Source organism: Microtus pennsylvanicus, chromosome X (assembly GCF_037038515.1).
Source record: "Microtus pennsylvanicus isolate mMicPen1 chromosome X, mMicPen1.hap1, whole genome shotgun sequence".
Classification (NCBI taxonomy): Eukaryota; Metazoa; Chordata; class Mammalia; order Rodentia; family Cricetidae; genus Microtus; species Microtus pennsylvanicus.
The window spans coordinates 103525234-103540762 of NC_134601.1; the positions used below are offsets into that span (position 1 = coordinate 103525234).

A 15529-nucleotide genomic window follows, 5' to 3' on the forward strand; every position below is an offset into this window, starting at 1 on the left:
GAAATCCTAAGACATTTTGAATGAATGAAGTAAAACTAAACAAAATTTCCAGTATAAAGTATCTTAAAACTGCAAACTACAAGAAAAATATGAACTATGACGACAGAATACTGCCCTTTGGTTTCTCAATGGGTCTGGGGTGCAGGAGGCTGGTAAGAAATTTTTACAAATAAATCACCAAGCAATTTTGTTTTCTCACTTTCATTTACACATCAGGAATTGTTTCTCTACAGTTTCATATTCTCTTAAACACTGGAGCTAAAACTATTGTTGTTATTTTTGTTTCTTTCTTTTGAAATATTCAGGACAATAATCACGACTGAGGAAAGATAAAGACTATGTGCCTTGGGTATTAATAAGTGTTTTAGAATCTCAGTCTTGCTTATGAAAGCAGCTTTAATATTATGATACATGGAGAAGAGAAGTTTTATCTTAAAACTTTTTTTCAAAAAAGGTGAACTTAAGAATTTTACCTCTTAATTTTGAAACTATACTTATATATGAATGTTCATAAATGGTAGGGTTTTTTTCCTCTGAGATGTTTCTTTTTTAATATCCAGTAACTGAGAGTTTGGATTTTTATATAGACTTTCAAAATAATTCTGTATTTGACACAAGTAGTCCAATAGTTTAAATTTGGCAAAATAAATTACACTATAACATTGTCATTTTAACTTTCATATATGTAATAAATGAACCTTTGGAAGCTCAAAGGTGTTTCAGTATTGTATAGGATAAAAACTTAGGAAAGTTAAACAGAGGTTTTGAGGGGAAGGAATACTAGAGATGTAACTCAAGGCCTTGTGCATACTAGGCAAGCACTAGATCACTGGTCATACACAAGACTGTAATGTATGTTTTAAATACAGAAACTGTAATGAGCACATTGTGTTTATTTCCTTGTTTGTTTGTTTTTGAAAATTCCTATGCTGCGTAGGGCACGATCCACAAAAGGATTTATTTTAATGACATTCTGCTAGCAAATATGGTTGCACTGAATAGAAAAAAGAAGTTACTTCCCATATTTGGTGTTACGACATTTCCAAAAAAATTTCTAATATAGACACATTGCCTTGATAACAGAACACACCTCTGAGGCTAAAGTGGGTCATTGTGGGACAAGAAACCATTGGCTCCCTCTGAATCCAATCAAAATCTGTACTGTATAATAATAAACAATAAAAAATTGTCATCATTGTAATTTGGCTACCCTTCAAATGGTGTACTGTGTATATATGTAATAACTGTAACCCCTCCATTAACTGAGTTTGACATCACTTTAATCAATGTATCTTTTCAGAATTAAAAGCAGAAATGTCAAATTCCTACTTCTGTAAATTCTTTTAGGTTTTAATCTGCATTATATAAAAGTTAGCCTTTGTAAAAGAATTTACGCTTTATAGAAATATAACCAACAGTTTGCTTTAAAATTTAGCTTGCAAAAGATACAATCCCAACAGATATTTCAATTAAAAGTGATGCACAATGAAATCGTTGAAGCTTCATTTATATGGACTTCTGCCAAGGCTCTACTTCTATGTTAAACACTTCATGTTACATTTCTTGAAAGAACTTGCCCAAACTTGTAATCTTGGGCCACATGAATCCTGAATTTGCTCTTTCCTTCATGGTTCATATTATCTTCTGGCGATATTGGTTAGTTGTTTTTAATTTCTTATAATCAATATGTGATTAAATAGAAATTAAATTATTAAATAAAATTACTTTAAAGAAAAGATTAGGTTACAATTAAATTTCAAACAGTCCCCCAAGTTTCCTAAGGAAGACTTATTGAATGTACTCTGTCATTAAAGAAAAATGGTATGTACTATATAGAAAAATACATTTTCATACCCAAATACTATTTTTTTGAATTTGTAACAAAGAAATCTTTGATGAAAATATGGTAAGTCATGCTTAATAATTTAGAAAAGTCGGATAGAAGCTGCAAGCAAAATGGGAGGTGTTTGTTTAAGCATTTTCTTCTACTCTTAGTTAAGGCTATATGATGCAAGGTACATCCTCTTTTAAAAAAAAGAGAAAGGATTGCCTTTGATAGTTGGGAGCATGGGGGTGGGGGTGGGGCACGGGGAAGGGGAGAGGGGGAGAGAGAAGAGTGAAGGGGAGGGTTGGGGAGAGCTTGGGGGAGTGGGATGGTTGAGATGGAGGAAGGACAGATATGGGAGCAGGGAAGGACTTATCTTAATTAAGGGAGCCATTTTGGGGTTGGCAAGAGGCTTGGCTCTAGAAGGGTTCCCAGGAGTCCACGAGGATGTCCCCAGCTAAGACCCTGGGCAGTGGAGGAGAGGGTGCCTGAACTGGCCTTGCCCCATAATCAGACTGATGACTATCTTGAATATCACTATACAACCTTTGTCCTGCGACAGATGGAGATAGAAACAGAGACCCACATTGGAACACTGGATTAAGCTCCCAAAGTCCAGTTGAAGAGCAGTAGGAGGGAGAATATGAGCAAGGAAGTCAGGACCATGAGGGTTTGGTCCACTCACTGAGACAGTGTGCCTGAACTAATGGGAGCTCACCAAGGCCAGCTGGACTGGGATTGAACCACCGTGTGAGCAAACTGGACTCTCTGAATATGGCTGACAATTGGGACAGATTGAGAAGCCAATGATAATGGCACTGGAATTTGTCTCTGTTGCATGTACTGGCTTTTTGGGATCCTATTCTATTTGGATGCATACCTTCTTAAGCCTGGATGGAGGGGGTGAGGGCCTTGGACTTCCCACAGGGCAGGGTACCCTGCCCTCTCTTAGGACTGGTTGGGGAGAGTGGGAGGGTGAGTGGGGGAGCGGTAGGGAAATGGGAGGAAGGGAGGAAGTGGAAATTTGACTGGTATTATTTATAAATTAATAGAAAAATAATCTGCTGAAAAAAAAGAGAAAAGAATAAAAAACTTGTGTTTTCTGAGAGAGTGAAGATTTCAATAAGTATTACTAATCTACACAAATAGTTAAGTATTTGGAAGCCTAATTCACAAGCAGTAAGGATTTCAAATGGGAGAAAGGAGCAAGGAGGGAGGAAAGCGAGGAGATGGGGGAGATGCAACGGTATGGAAAGTAGTAGCTAAACTAAAAGCTATGGACACACTATAAGGAATCATTTGCAGTTAACTTAAAAATACAATCTAATAATAAATTTTAAAATGATATTTTGAATGTCCCAAAACTTAATCTACAGGAATAAAATATAAAGCTGTTATTCTGTGCATTTTTGTTTTAATACTGGCTAGTTTCAATAGAGTCAACCAACATCTCTTTTCTTAAATAAATTATATTTAAACATAATGTTCCATAGACATTTTAAAATAAATGAATAATATCTATATAACATATATATTGTATTTTCCATAATGATATTATATAGAGGAGACAGTCAAAGCCTCTCATTAAATTACAAAGTATATCATCAATTAAAAAAGGCTTCTCTTCTTTCAGTTAACATGCCCTTAAGAAATGCTGCAATTGAAATTCTAAATGATATCTTTGTTAGACTTCAAGACAAATTTTGTAATTTAAGAAATTCTGGATGTCTATTTGCAATGAAATATTTGAATAAATATACAAAATTGCATATGTAATTATAAAAGCAAACCCTTGCTTTAACACCACAATCTTTTCTTTTAAACAGCAATGTTTCAAGATTAGAAACTCAACTAAATATGTGTTCAATGTCTTTCATCTAAAACACTGTAAATTTTGAAAACAAGTTTCAAATGTCAACACACCCGACTAGTAGTACACTGCTAAAAGAGCAAAGGTTTTTGTGTACTATAACCCTTAGAACATTTTTTTTTCTTAAACCTATTGTTATACTGCATAAACATTATTTCATGTCTTGGAAATGCTCTATGATAAAAAGCTTTCTTCAAATACTAAGTATTTTCAAACCCAGTTGACTATCTATGCCGAAGTAAAATATAGGCTTTTCTCTCTTTATTTCAGAATTGCGTTTCTAGTAGCCTTTCAAAAGAGCCCTGGACACTGGACTGTTAGTTTTGGTTTTGAAGACTTAATTATTACCAATGAATTATTTCAATGATATTTATAAGTTGCTACAAAACCCATAGAAATAGAAATTAAAATGTGAATTGCTGTATGTGTGTTACAAAGAACATATGTACGTGCTACAAGTATTTTGCCTTGTCAGGAAACAGAGTATCTATTCCTTTAGGAAATAACATTGATACAAAATAAATGTCTGAAGGCAACAATCAAAACAAATTGATTGCTCTGAAATGTAGACACATCTATTATATATCCAGACATGTACAATCTCAATTTCTACCACTTTTTTGAGTATGTGCTTGACGGTTTCTCTAGAATCCCTGAGTCATTACCTATTTATAAAGATTTCTATTTTCATACTTAATTATAAACATTGTCCTCATAACTATTTCAGAATGGCTAGAGTCCACAAGTCAAAAATAGGGAGAAAATGATAACCTTCATCCATATATTTGGGATACCATGGTTTGACTGTGAATTATTTTTATGTTATTTTTGATGTTATGTTAGTCAATTTTTGCATTCATTAGTAATAACTCATATTTTTAAAACAAATAGGGCATTTTTAAAGAAAGGTCTGATCTAAAATTTTTTCTGAAGGGCTAGGTCACAGTAGACATGAATCACCAAGTGACTTACTCCAAAATATTATTACAAGCCTTCCAGGTTTTTATTTTGTTTCTGATCATTTTGTAGCACAAATCACTCTTGATTATTTGAAGAAAAATCATGATGTGACAGAGAATATGATGTTTAAAATACAAAAAAATAATTTTGAAAACTTATAAATACAAACTTTATGAATACTTTTACACTTGTCATCTGCCAAAGACAACTTATTTTCTTTGCTTTCCCTTATGTTATGTCAGATAAAGCCTTTCCAAACTTTAGGCTTCTGCTATTTCCATAGAGAATTAGTGCACTGAGAATACATGTCAGTTCACAACTCTCTACAAAACCATTATGAAGCATGTCAATCAAAATAAAAACAGCTACATAAACTGCTTCACAGCAATCAAGACAGTCTGTTCCATACAATAAAAGCAAGTTATGCATATATTATTATTATAAGTTTCGTAAACAAGAATGGTGTTGTTTAGTGTATCACAAAGGGCAAGCAAACATCAGTAACGAAACCCCCACAATCCTTCTTCATATCTACCGAAAAGATTCCACAGTGTGAAACACATATGCTTGAATATGGATGGAAAAGTACATAGAAGACCAAATTTATGCCTCTTCATAAGCTACTGTAATAAGTTTAAATCAATCTGCCTACTCAGTGAGCTTGTCACAAGCTGAAAGTCATGCCACAGTTAAGATATTTTTAGTCACTTTGTACTTACAACAGTCTTCAACTTCTTCCCACCAAAGCATTTGGAAGAAAAAGTATATATCAAGGCAGGGAAAGAAATCTTGGTAAAAGTTTCTCTCAGTTTTATTGCTCCAGCAGTCTTAGGTACGGTGAGATGTCAGTAAACTTCAGCAGCCTTGAAAAAAAATAGCACTTCGACTTTTCCTATTCGTTTTTTCTATAAAAGCTATTGCCTTCAAGAGCTGAGTCCTGTAGAGGGAAAGTGAGTAAGCCCAACACTGAGTGAGTCAACATAGTAACTGATGCCAGGATTCTGTAGAGGCCTCTGGATATTTCAAATTCCAGGACCTGCGCACAAGCAAGTGACCCGCCTTTTCTCTCAAGTTGCTTTCCCATAATAGGACTGCCCATGGACACTACATATAAGGCTGTGCTTCCAGCATGGCAAGCTCTGTGAATTCAAATAATGTTCAACTGTGTTCTGATTCACGTCCGAACCAGAATAGCACAAGGGACACAGTCTTGCTCTCAAAGTCCCCTAGACATAAAAACTCATCAGTACAAAGCTGTCACAATATTTTCAGTAACTTTTATGCTAATTTCTAAAACAACAAAGCAGAAAGTCCTGATGCAAAATTAACTTTTAAATGCCTTTCTTTTTGGCTCCCTTCTTAGCACACCCAAAATGTCACCCTTCTGGACAACAAAAACTGCCCAGAATAATTTATTCATTTGTAACCTATTTGCTGTTTACCAAAACTAATTTGTACCCTTGGGACCCAATCAAAATCATGTATTGATGATGCCAACACTTTGAATAAGAGAAGCAGCAGCAGAATAGAACAGCTGAGTTCTGAAGGCAGAATGTGAGTAGGTCTCAGGGAACAAAGTTTATGCTAAAATAAAAAACACTCTTAATGGGAAGGAGAATTCTTTCCAAAATACTAAATTTCAGTTGTGAATTAAGACTATTTTTTTCAAATTCTACTGCCAGAATTATTAAATCCAATCTATGAAATATTGAGCTACTGATGACTTAATGGTTCCACAAAAAGCTATAATACTAAATATACAGAATTGTAATATATTATCCAATATTTTTGTAAATCATCCTTAGTCAACAGGAACATTCATATTCTTTTTTATTATTTATGCATTATTCATCAAAAATTTTCAAAAGACTTTAGTAACATACTTTGAGAAAGATTTTTTTTTACAATTATAATCATCATCCTTGAATTGTTTCAGTATTTTAGATCAGATTTAACTTTTGTAAATTAAATAATATTACTAGAGAGAGAGAAAAAAAGAGAAAGGAGTATAATATATGTTACAGGCATGTGTGATATCTCTTTCTTCACCCCAAAATGGTCTATTCTGTTTTCATAGCTCATATATTTCTTTCCTTCATATCTATTTTTGTCTTTTCATAGTTACCTTTCAGCTTTTGTGACCCCACTCCCAGCCCAATACAAACAAATTTAGATTTTAAGGCAAGAAGACATGACATATTTGTCTTTTTGAGTCTGACTCATTTTGCTTCACACAATGCTTTTCATTTCTGCCCAATTTTCTCTAAATATCATGATTTCATTTTTCCCTATAAAACATTAACATTTCATTGTGTACATATGTATTTGTTTTATCAATCATGATAAAATATTTTTCCATTATTGCTAAGACTTTTCTCATACTATCTCTTTATATTCATACCACTTACTCTCCTCAATCACCCTGAAAGCTAGTCACAACTAATTTGTCTTCCACCTTTCTTACTTTGCCAATTTAAGAATGTTATAGAAATTCAATCATTCAATTTGTGACTTTTTGAGACTGCCTTTTTCACACAGAATTGTGTCATGAGTTGCTATTTATGTTCTTATCAAAAGCTTCCTACAACTATATCTGAGTAATGTATCTATCTATGGTTGTTCTGTGGTTGGTTTATCCATTTATCAATTGTAGGACATTTCAGATATTCCAAATTTTGACCAATACATATAAAGCTGCCAAAACAGTCATGTAAAGTTTGTTTGTTTATTTATTTATTTATTAAAGATTTCTGTCTCTTCCCCGCCACCGCCTCCCATTTCCCTCCCCCTCCCCCAATCAAGTACCCCTCCCTCGTCAGCCCAAAGAGCAATCAGGGTTCCCTGCCCTGTGGGAAGTCCAAGGACCACCCACCTCCATCCAGGTCTAGTAAGGTGAGCATCCAAACTGCCTAGGCTCCCACAAAGTCAGTACGTGCAGTAGGATCAAAAACCCATTGCCATTGTTCTTGAGTTCTCAGTAGTCCTCATTGTCCACTATGTTCAGCGAGTCCGGTTTTTATCCCATGCTTTTTCAGACCAAGGCCATCTGGCCTTGGTGAGTTCCCAATAGAACATCCCCATTGTCTAAGTGTGTGGGTGCACCCCTCGCGGTCTTGAGTTCCTTGTTCGTGCTCTCTCTCCTTCTGCTCCTGATTTGGACCTTGGGATTTCTGTCCGGTGCTCCAATGTGGGTCTCTGCCTCTGTCTCCTTTCATCGCCTGATTCAGGAGGATGCCTATATGTTTTTCTTTGGGTTCTCCTTCTTATTTTGCTTCTCTAGGATCACTAATTATAGGCTCAACGTCCTTTATTTATGGCTAGAAACCAAATATGAATGAGTACATATTTTGGGTCTGGCTTACCTCACTCAGGATAGTGTTTTCTATTTCCATCCATTTGCATGCAAAATTCAAGAAGTCCTTGTTTTTTACTGCTGAGTAGTACTCTAATATTTATATATTCCATACTTTCTTCATCCATTCTTCCATTGGAGGGCATCTAGGTTGTTTCCAGGTTCTGGCTATTACAAACAATGCTGCTATGAACATAGTTGAACATATACTTTTGTTGTATGATAGGGCATCTCTTGGGTATATTCAGAAGTTTTTAAATCAGAATTAATACTCAAGAGTATTACTTAGCATTTTAACAAATGAGTATCTAACTTATTAAAGATAATAGCAAAATTATTGAAGTATTTTATACCGCTCAGTAGTGCGTTTAACACAGTTTCTTAAAATTATCAAATTGCTTTCCATGTACTCTTTTAAAACTATATTTGGGGGAAAACATTTAGATATAATATTAAAATTCTTAAATCCCAGTTCCCTCTCCCTCCCCTTGTACCATTCCTTCCACTTACCATTCAGCACCTCACCCCACATCTATTCCAAGAGAGGGTAAGGCACATTTCTTTAGGCCCTCCCTACTATATCTAGACTGAGCAAAGTATTCATCCAAAAAGAATAGGTTCGCAAAAAGCCAAGTACATGCAGTAGGAATAAATCCTGGTGCCCCTCAGTCTGCCCCAACCATGCAACTGTTAACCACATTCAGGGGGACTAGTTTGGACGAAATTTTGCTCCTTCCCTGTGAGGCTGGAGTTAGTGAGCTCATCTCTGTCCTTCCTCCATCTCGACTATCCTGTTCCCTCAAGTTCTCTTCCCTCTCCCCTTCTCCCTTTTCTTTCTCTTCTTCTGTCCCTTCTCCCCCTACCCCCCTGCTCCTAATTTTGTCAGGCGATCTTGTCTATTTAGACTTTCTAGGTGGATCTATATATATTTTCTTATGTTTCACCTTGTTACCTATCTTCTCTAGGATCATGAACTATAGGCTCAATGTACTTTGTTTATATCTAGTATCCACATATGAGTGAGTATATACCATATTTATCTTTTTGGGTCTGGGTTACCTCACTCAGGATGGTGTTTTCTAGTTCCATCCATTTGAATGCAAATTTCAAGATGTCATTTTTTTTTTACTGTAGAGTATACTCTAATGTGTAAATATGCCACATTTTATTTATTCATTTATCGGTTGAGGGGCATCTAGGTTGCTTCCAGGTTCTGGCTATTACAAATAATGTTGCTATGAATATAGTTGAACAAATGTCTTTGTAGTGTAATTGAGCATCTTTGTATTGCTGGTTCCTGAGGTAGGTTAATTCTTAAAATTTTTAAGTGTTCACTATGGTGTTATTGATTTTTGATGTAGTATCTCATGATAGAGTTACAGAATTTATTTAAATTTGTTAAGCCAAACTTTACATTAATTAACAGTTCATTATTTTCCCTTTCTCCTGAATAAACACTTCAAAGAAGTGTCTAAACATAACATTTGTCCATTCTTTAATTGGGTACCAGGGGGTTATCATTTGTTTATTTTATGATGAAATGCAAGAACTCATTATATTTTCTAGATGTGAGCAATTTGTCAGACATTGATTAAAAATACATTCTATAATTTCTGTTTTCTTAGTCTTATCATGGTATTTATTAAACAAAAGGTATAAGTTTTGCTAACATATGGCTTATTGAATGTTTTCTTTTATGAAAAATACTTTAAACATATTAACTAATAACAATTGACCATTCCTTGTATCAGAAAACTTTTCTTAATTTTTCTATTTGCATTTAGATCTATAATTCAGTTTGAATTAAATTTTGTATTTGTATGGTGGATAGGTTGAGGGCGTTCATTTTTTTCTTATAATAGTCTAATTGCTCTACAACTACATGTTGAAAAGGTTATCATTCCTCCATTGACTTGCTCTTATAAGATAGTCAAAAACAGTTGGAAATATTCCTGTATGTACAGTTTTAGGAAAACAATTAATGTGTCAAATTTTCCATTTTTACTATCATGTTGGTACATAAAATGTTTCAGATGTTTTAGCATTCCTGATTTTAGATTTGTGGATTAGGATTCTCAGTTTATTGGTTATATGTATTACTACATAAAGTAATAGTTAAGAAAAAAGTTCTAAAGCCAGAATTTTGAAAAAAAATATAAGACTACACATAATGAAACAGGGATTCAATTTATATGTAATTAAAATAATCTTAAAAAAATAACTAAAACACAGAGTTTAGAAATAGAGTACAGGACCAGGCAAGATGAATGGATCTCATTAGGAAGGAAAAATAGAAGAGATACTTATGGATGAATGGTGGGCTAGAAATAGAGGATCAAGGAAGGAGGAAGAGGAAGAGGAGAGAGAAAATACAAGAAGAGATGGCTAAAATTAAGGACCATATTAGTGGTAGTATGGAAACCTAATACCTTAGAAGCTTCTTTAAAATACATACAAATAAAACCAACCTAAATAAAATCATAAAATAATGCAGAAGACAGAACTGAGCCCCAACTAGACATTTCTTGTTACCAAATAAAGCTTCCAGTACCTGAACTAGATTACATATCACACTGTTGGATGAATGTACGTAGGCTTGAGAGAGAGAAGAAAAAGAATATAGAGAATAAAGTTAATGGTTTAAAAAAAAGGTAAAGTCTTTAAAGAGACAGAGTACAGATAGTTAAGAGATAAAAAGAAATAAAGAAAAATAAGCCATGTAAAAATGGAAAATTCGCAGAGAGTCTGGATTATGTACATTGTGTTTTCTTTAAAATTTTGACTGTAAAGGAGCTAAGTACAGACAGACATTTCATTATATGGACTGCCAAATGGAACCAGAACGGATATCATAAGGGTATTACGATTTCAAAATTTGGGTCTAAGGATATGATGCTTTGGAGCGGGTCTTCTTTTGTTTTCACAGAGGACCAGACCTTGTGGATTGCATCTATCCCAATTTGGTATGATAGACCACGGCCTCCCAAAAAGTTCCTGTGAACACCCTCAAAAAATTACTTCACTCAACTGCCAACTGAGATAAACCTGGCACACAGGTTACACCCTAAATGATCTAATTAACCATGCCCCCATTCAGCAGGAAGCAGTTTGGAGAGAAAAAACTGCACCCATGTTCCCAAAATATTGTTTATAAATGTTCTTTTACATTTAAAGGGGGATATGATATAGATATGAACAATTTGCATTGGTATGGATTTTAGAGTCAATTTTGTTATATGTATATGTATTTCTGATCTTGATTAAGGTATTGTGATTGTGTAGTTCATTTAAAAATGTACTGTATAATTAAGAAATATAGGTTGTTAATGGATAATCATCGATAATAGTAAAGCTTGTATTCATGTTAGTTAGATTTTCTAGATATATAGAGACATGTTTCAGTTAGATAGGCATTCTTCATATCTTTCAAAGACTGCAGAATATGGCATTTAAAATATTTTAATAACTTAGGACTTTTCATAACAATGAGACATGTCTGCTCCTGGCGGCACCAATCTACTTCGACAGGAAGATGGGCATCGAAGAGGATCCTTATGGAGTTTGATAGCCATTTGGGCAAGAAACTGCTCTTGCCTGGACTGTTGCATAAAATGGACACAGAGAACCCGCAGAGAGAGGACTGCTGAACTTGCCTAAAGGTGAGATGATCTTTCGGGGTTCCTGACTCATGAAAGAGTCTGTGAGACATTCTGCAGGACACAGCAGAGAGTGACTGAACTGTCTTTGGAATTTCCTGCTTCATAAAAATGTCTGCTGGAAACTATGGGCCTATAGGCCGAAGATGGATGCCCCAACGGTGCAGAGGAACTTTGGGTGACTGTCCAGGCAGCGAGATGTCTCTGTCATTTCTAGAGTTTTGGACTTCTTCTTTGCTTAGGAAATATTAGATCCTTCTGGAGTCTTTGATGGAGTTGAAGAATGGATAGGTAGTTATAGTTTCCCATTGTTATCATAAAAGATAAAATAGATATAAATATTGTAACTGTAATTCTTGCTTGATAACTGTTTTGTTATATGTAATTTTGCTATGTTAAAGTTAAAGCCTTCCTTTTTTTGTTTAAACAGAAAAAGAGGAAGTGATTTGGGAGTGTCATATATCAATCTGTTGATTTCATTCGTTAAGCAATAAATAAACTGCTTGGCCCTCATAGGTTAAAACATAGGTGGGAGGAGTAAACAGAACAGAATGCTGGGAGAAAGAAGCTGAGTCAGTGAGTCACCATGATTCTCCCACTCCAGGCAGACGCAGGTTAAGATCATTCCTGGTAAGCCAGCTCGTGGGCTACACAGATTATAAGAAATGGGCTAGTCCAGGTGTGAGAGTTAGCCTAGAGGAGGCTAGATAGAAATGGGCCAAGCGGTGTTTAAAAGAATACAGTTTCTGTGTAATTATTTCAGGGCATAAGCTAAGCTAGCCATATGGGCGGCCGGGTGCCGGGGACGCAGCCTCGCCACCCTTATTACAACAACTAGACATTTCTTGTTACCAAATAAAGCTTCCAGTACCTGAATTAGATTACATATAATTGCGATGTTGGCCCAAAGAAAGGATTGCATTGGAATGCACATATATAATTGTGATGTTGGCCAAAAGGACTACATTGGAATACTCAGACAAAACAGGTTGTTGCTAAAATTATAGATTGTTCTCCACAAATTGATGACAAGACCCTATTGCTGAAGACATCTTCACAACACATTGATCATGGAGAAGCTAAGCTGATACATACATAGAACCTTTATGCCATATATGTTATCATCTTTGTTACAGGACAGTACTCTGGACACTATCAAAGGAGAAACAGAATCACCAACTCAGTCATAAACACTTTGTTTTACAATAGAGCCCTGCCTGTAACATATTGCTAGGGCAATGGTGGCACAAAATTCATGGGAGTAACAAACCAATATCTGATTTGACTTAAGGCCCACCCTACAAGATGGAGCCCATATCCAACACTGCTCAGGAGACCAAGAACCTGAGAGTAGATAGCTCAGAAACCTAGGATAAAACTAAATACTATTGTTTTAAGGAATACAGCAATAAAATAACCCTTAATGACATTCTGTTATACTTGCAGATAAGTGTCTTGCTCAGCCATCATCAGAGAAACTGAGAAGCTTCATCATGCACAAGATGGTAACAAAGAGACCCAGAACCAGCCGATACACAGAGAGTGAGAGGCCTTGAAACACTTGGTTCTAAATGGGCTATCTCTAGTAAATTCCACCTCTCAGGGATCAGGGAAACTTGTGGAAGGGGAGAAAGGATAACAAGGAAACAAAGCCCTCTAAATAAACAGACTGAGAACTCACAGAGATAAGGCAGCATGCATAGGGCCTGTACAGGTCTGCACCAGTTAGGGTCCTAGAGCTGAAATAAGTGGACACATACACCCATCCCTAACCCAGAAAGGATTGACAGCTGAGCCATCTTTGGATGTTCCTTAACTCATAATAATATGTCAGAGCTTATTTTTAAAAATTATTTATACTTATTTATTTTATGGTACAGTTCCTTTACATATATATTATCGCTGTAGGGCTTTAGGTTTTGTGTTTTTATGGGTTTCTAAATGTGGACAAGGGAGTCTGCATTTATGTTTCTTGGGTCTTTTCTTGGGATCTTTCCCTTCTATTTGTTTGTTCTGTTCTATTATAATTTGTTTGTTTTTGTTTTATATTAGTATATTTTACTTATCTATTGTTATTCCTTAAAAGCCTGCTTGTTTTCTAAGGAAAGATAGAAAAGTGGGATATAGATAGGAAGTGAGGTGAGGAGAAGGTGGGAGAAGTAAATGAAGGGGAAACCATAAACAGGGTGGAAGGGCAGGGGAGAGGCGGAGAGGGGAGGAGATAAAAATGTAGAGCTCAATAAAAATCAATAAAAAATAAAAAGTAAAAAAATCCATTTTCAATAATATAATTGTTTACATATGGATACATCACACAGATCCTTTCAATAAAATAATGCATATATTTGCACACTGAATGGACTGATATCTCTATTTTAAATGAGTATTTTAGAATATAGTTTTATGATACATACCATAAAATGAAAATTCATCTTTGCCTCTATCTTGGTATTAAACAATAATCTTTGGATTATAACATGGTATATTAATTGGAAAGACTGAGTGTGGTAAATATAAAAATGAACTAGGGCAGGATTCCTTTAATTGGAAATCCTAAATATATTGTTTTATGTTGAAGTTCAAGGACAGACACATTTTTTAATTTAATAAAATACTGAACATAAATTCAAGCATTGTTACTAATATAGCTTCACTGAATAAATAAAGAGAAAAACATTGAGATTGTAAAAATTGTTACATAAAATTTACAAATTTAATGATCCGGGAAAATATCAATTTTCTCTTTTTCAGTTTTCTATATCGGATGACATTTTACATATGTTATGAAGTGAAATATTTTTAGCTATACATTTAAAAATAGTCTCCTTTAGGGGTATGAATTTGAAAAAGAGCAAGGAAGGCTATATGGGAGAGTAAAGGGAAGAAAGGGAAGGAAGAAATGATATAGTTAAACTATAATGTCAAACTTCAAACCAAAAGCAGTCTGTTTTTAAACAAACACAATGGGAAATATGTTGACTTAGAAGGCTATTTTGTAAGTACTAAAAAGCCAGAAAAAATCTTGAAAATAAAATGCAGATAATTTGGTACTTACTCATATAAACAAAAATTACTGCTATTGTTTTGAAAACAACTGCACTAAAACTGCATATATCCTCATATCAAGGTTGGACAAAGCAACCCAGTAGGAAGAAAAAGGTCCCAAGAGCAGGCAAAAGAGTCAGAGATATCCCCTACTCCCACTGTTAAGAGAACCACAAGAACATAAAGCTGCACACTCAACTGTCACATATATGTAGAGGAACGAATTCAGACCCATCCTTGCTCTGTGTTTGTCACTCTAGTCCCTTTGACCTCCATGAGCTCTGGTTAATTGATTCTGTGGGCCCTGTTCTCCTGTTGTCCTTGACCACTCTGGATCCCTCGATCCTTTCTACTCATCTTCTGAGGTATTTCCTGTGCTCCACCTATTGTTTAGTTGTGGGTCTCTGTATCTGCTTCCAACAGTTGCTGGATGAAGCCTCTCTGAGGGTGACCATGCTAGGCCACAGTTCCCTTTTATCACAGAAAAAAGTGTCATGTCCTTCCAGGTTTCAGAGATTCTCGTGGAAAATTCTCTGTTGTTTGATTTTTTTTTTTTGCCTATACACAAATTGCACTTTTTCCTCTGTTAAAGACTTTCTGTTTTATTCATTTTGAGGTTTAACTCTGATTAGTATTTAGCCTTTGTTCACACAGTTCTGTGAAGCTGTAGGGCATTGTCTTCCCCAATATTCTCTTTTTCTCTTTTCATTGCCTTCAAGGGTTCTTGTGTCATGTACCATAAATCTCTGAGGATCAGTTCACTTTTTCTCTGTTTATTTTCTTTCTTGTTCAGTCTGGCTACCTTCTATTGCTCAATCATA

The 15529-nt window shown here is 35.0% G+C and overlaps 1 protein-coding gene across 8 annotated transcripts in view; it reads right to left on the reverse strand.

The window, feature by feature from the left end:
• The window catches only part of Dmd (dystrophin), a 2313977-nt gene that overhangs the window by 2199639 nt on the left and 98809 nt on the right, over window positions 1-15529 (reverse strand). For 7 of the 8 annotated variants that reach the window (XM_075957212.1, XM_075957218.1, XM_075957219.1 and 4 more), the window contains exon 1: window positions 5375-5523. The exons of the other annotated variant lie outside the window; for it this stretch is intronic. In XM_075957212.1, the coding sequence (XP_075813327.1) occupies window positions 5375-5405 (31 nt within the window). In that variant the 5' untranslated portion in view covers window positions 5406-5523. Of the gene's footprint in view, window positions 1-5374; window positions 5524-15529 lie in introns of those variants that run through there. 8 annotated transcript variants of the gene reach the window in all.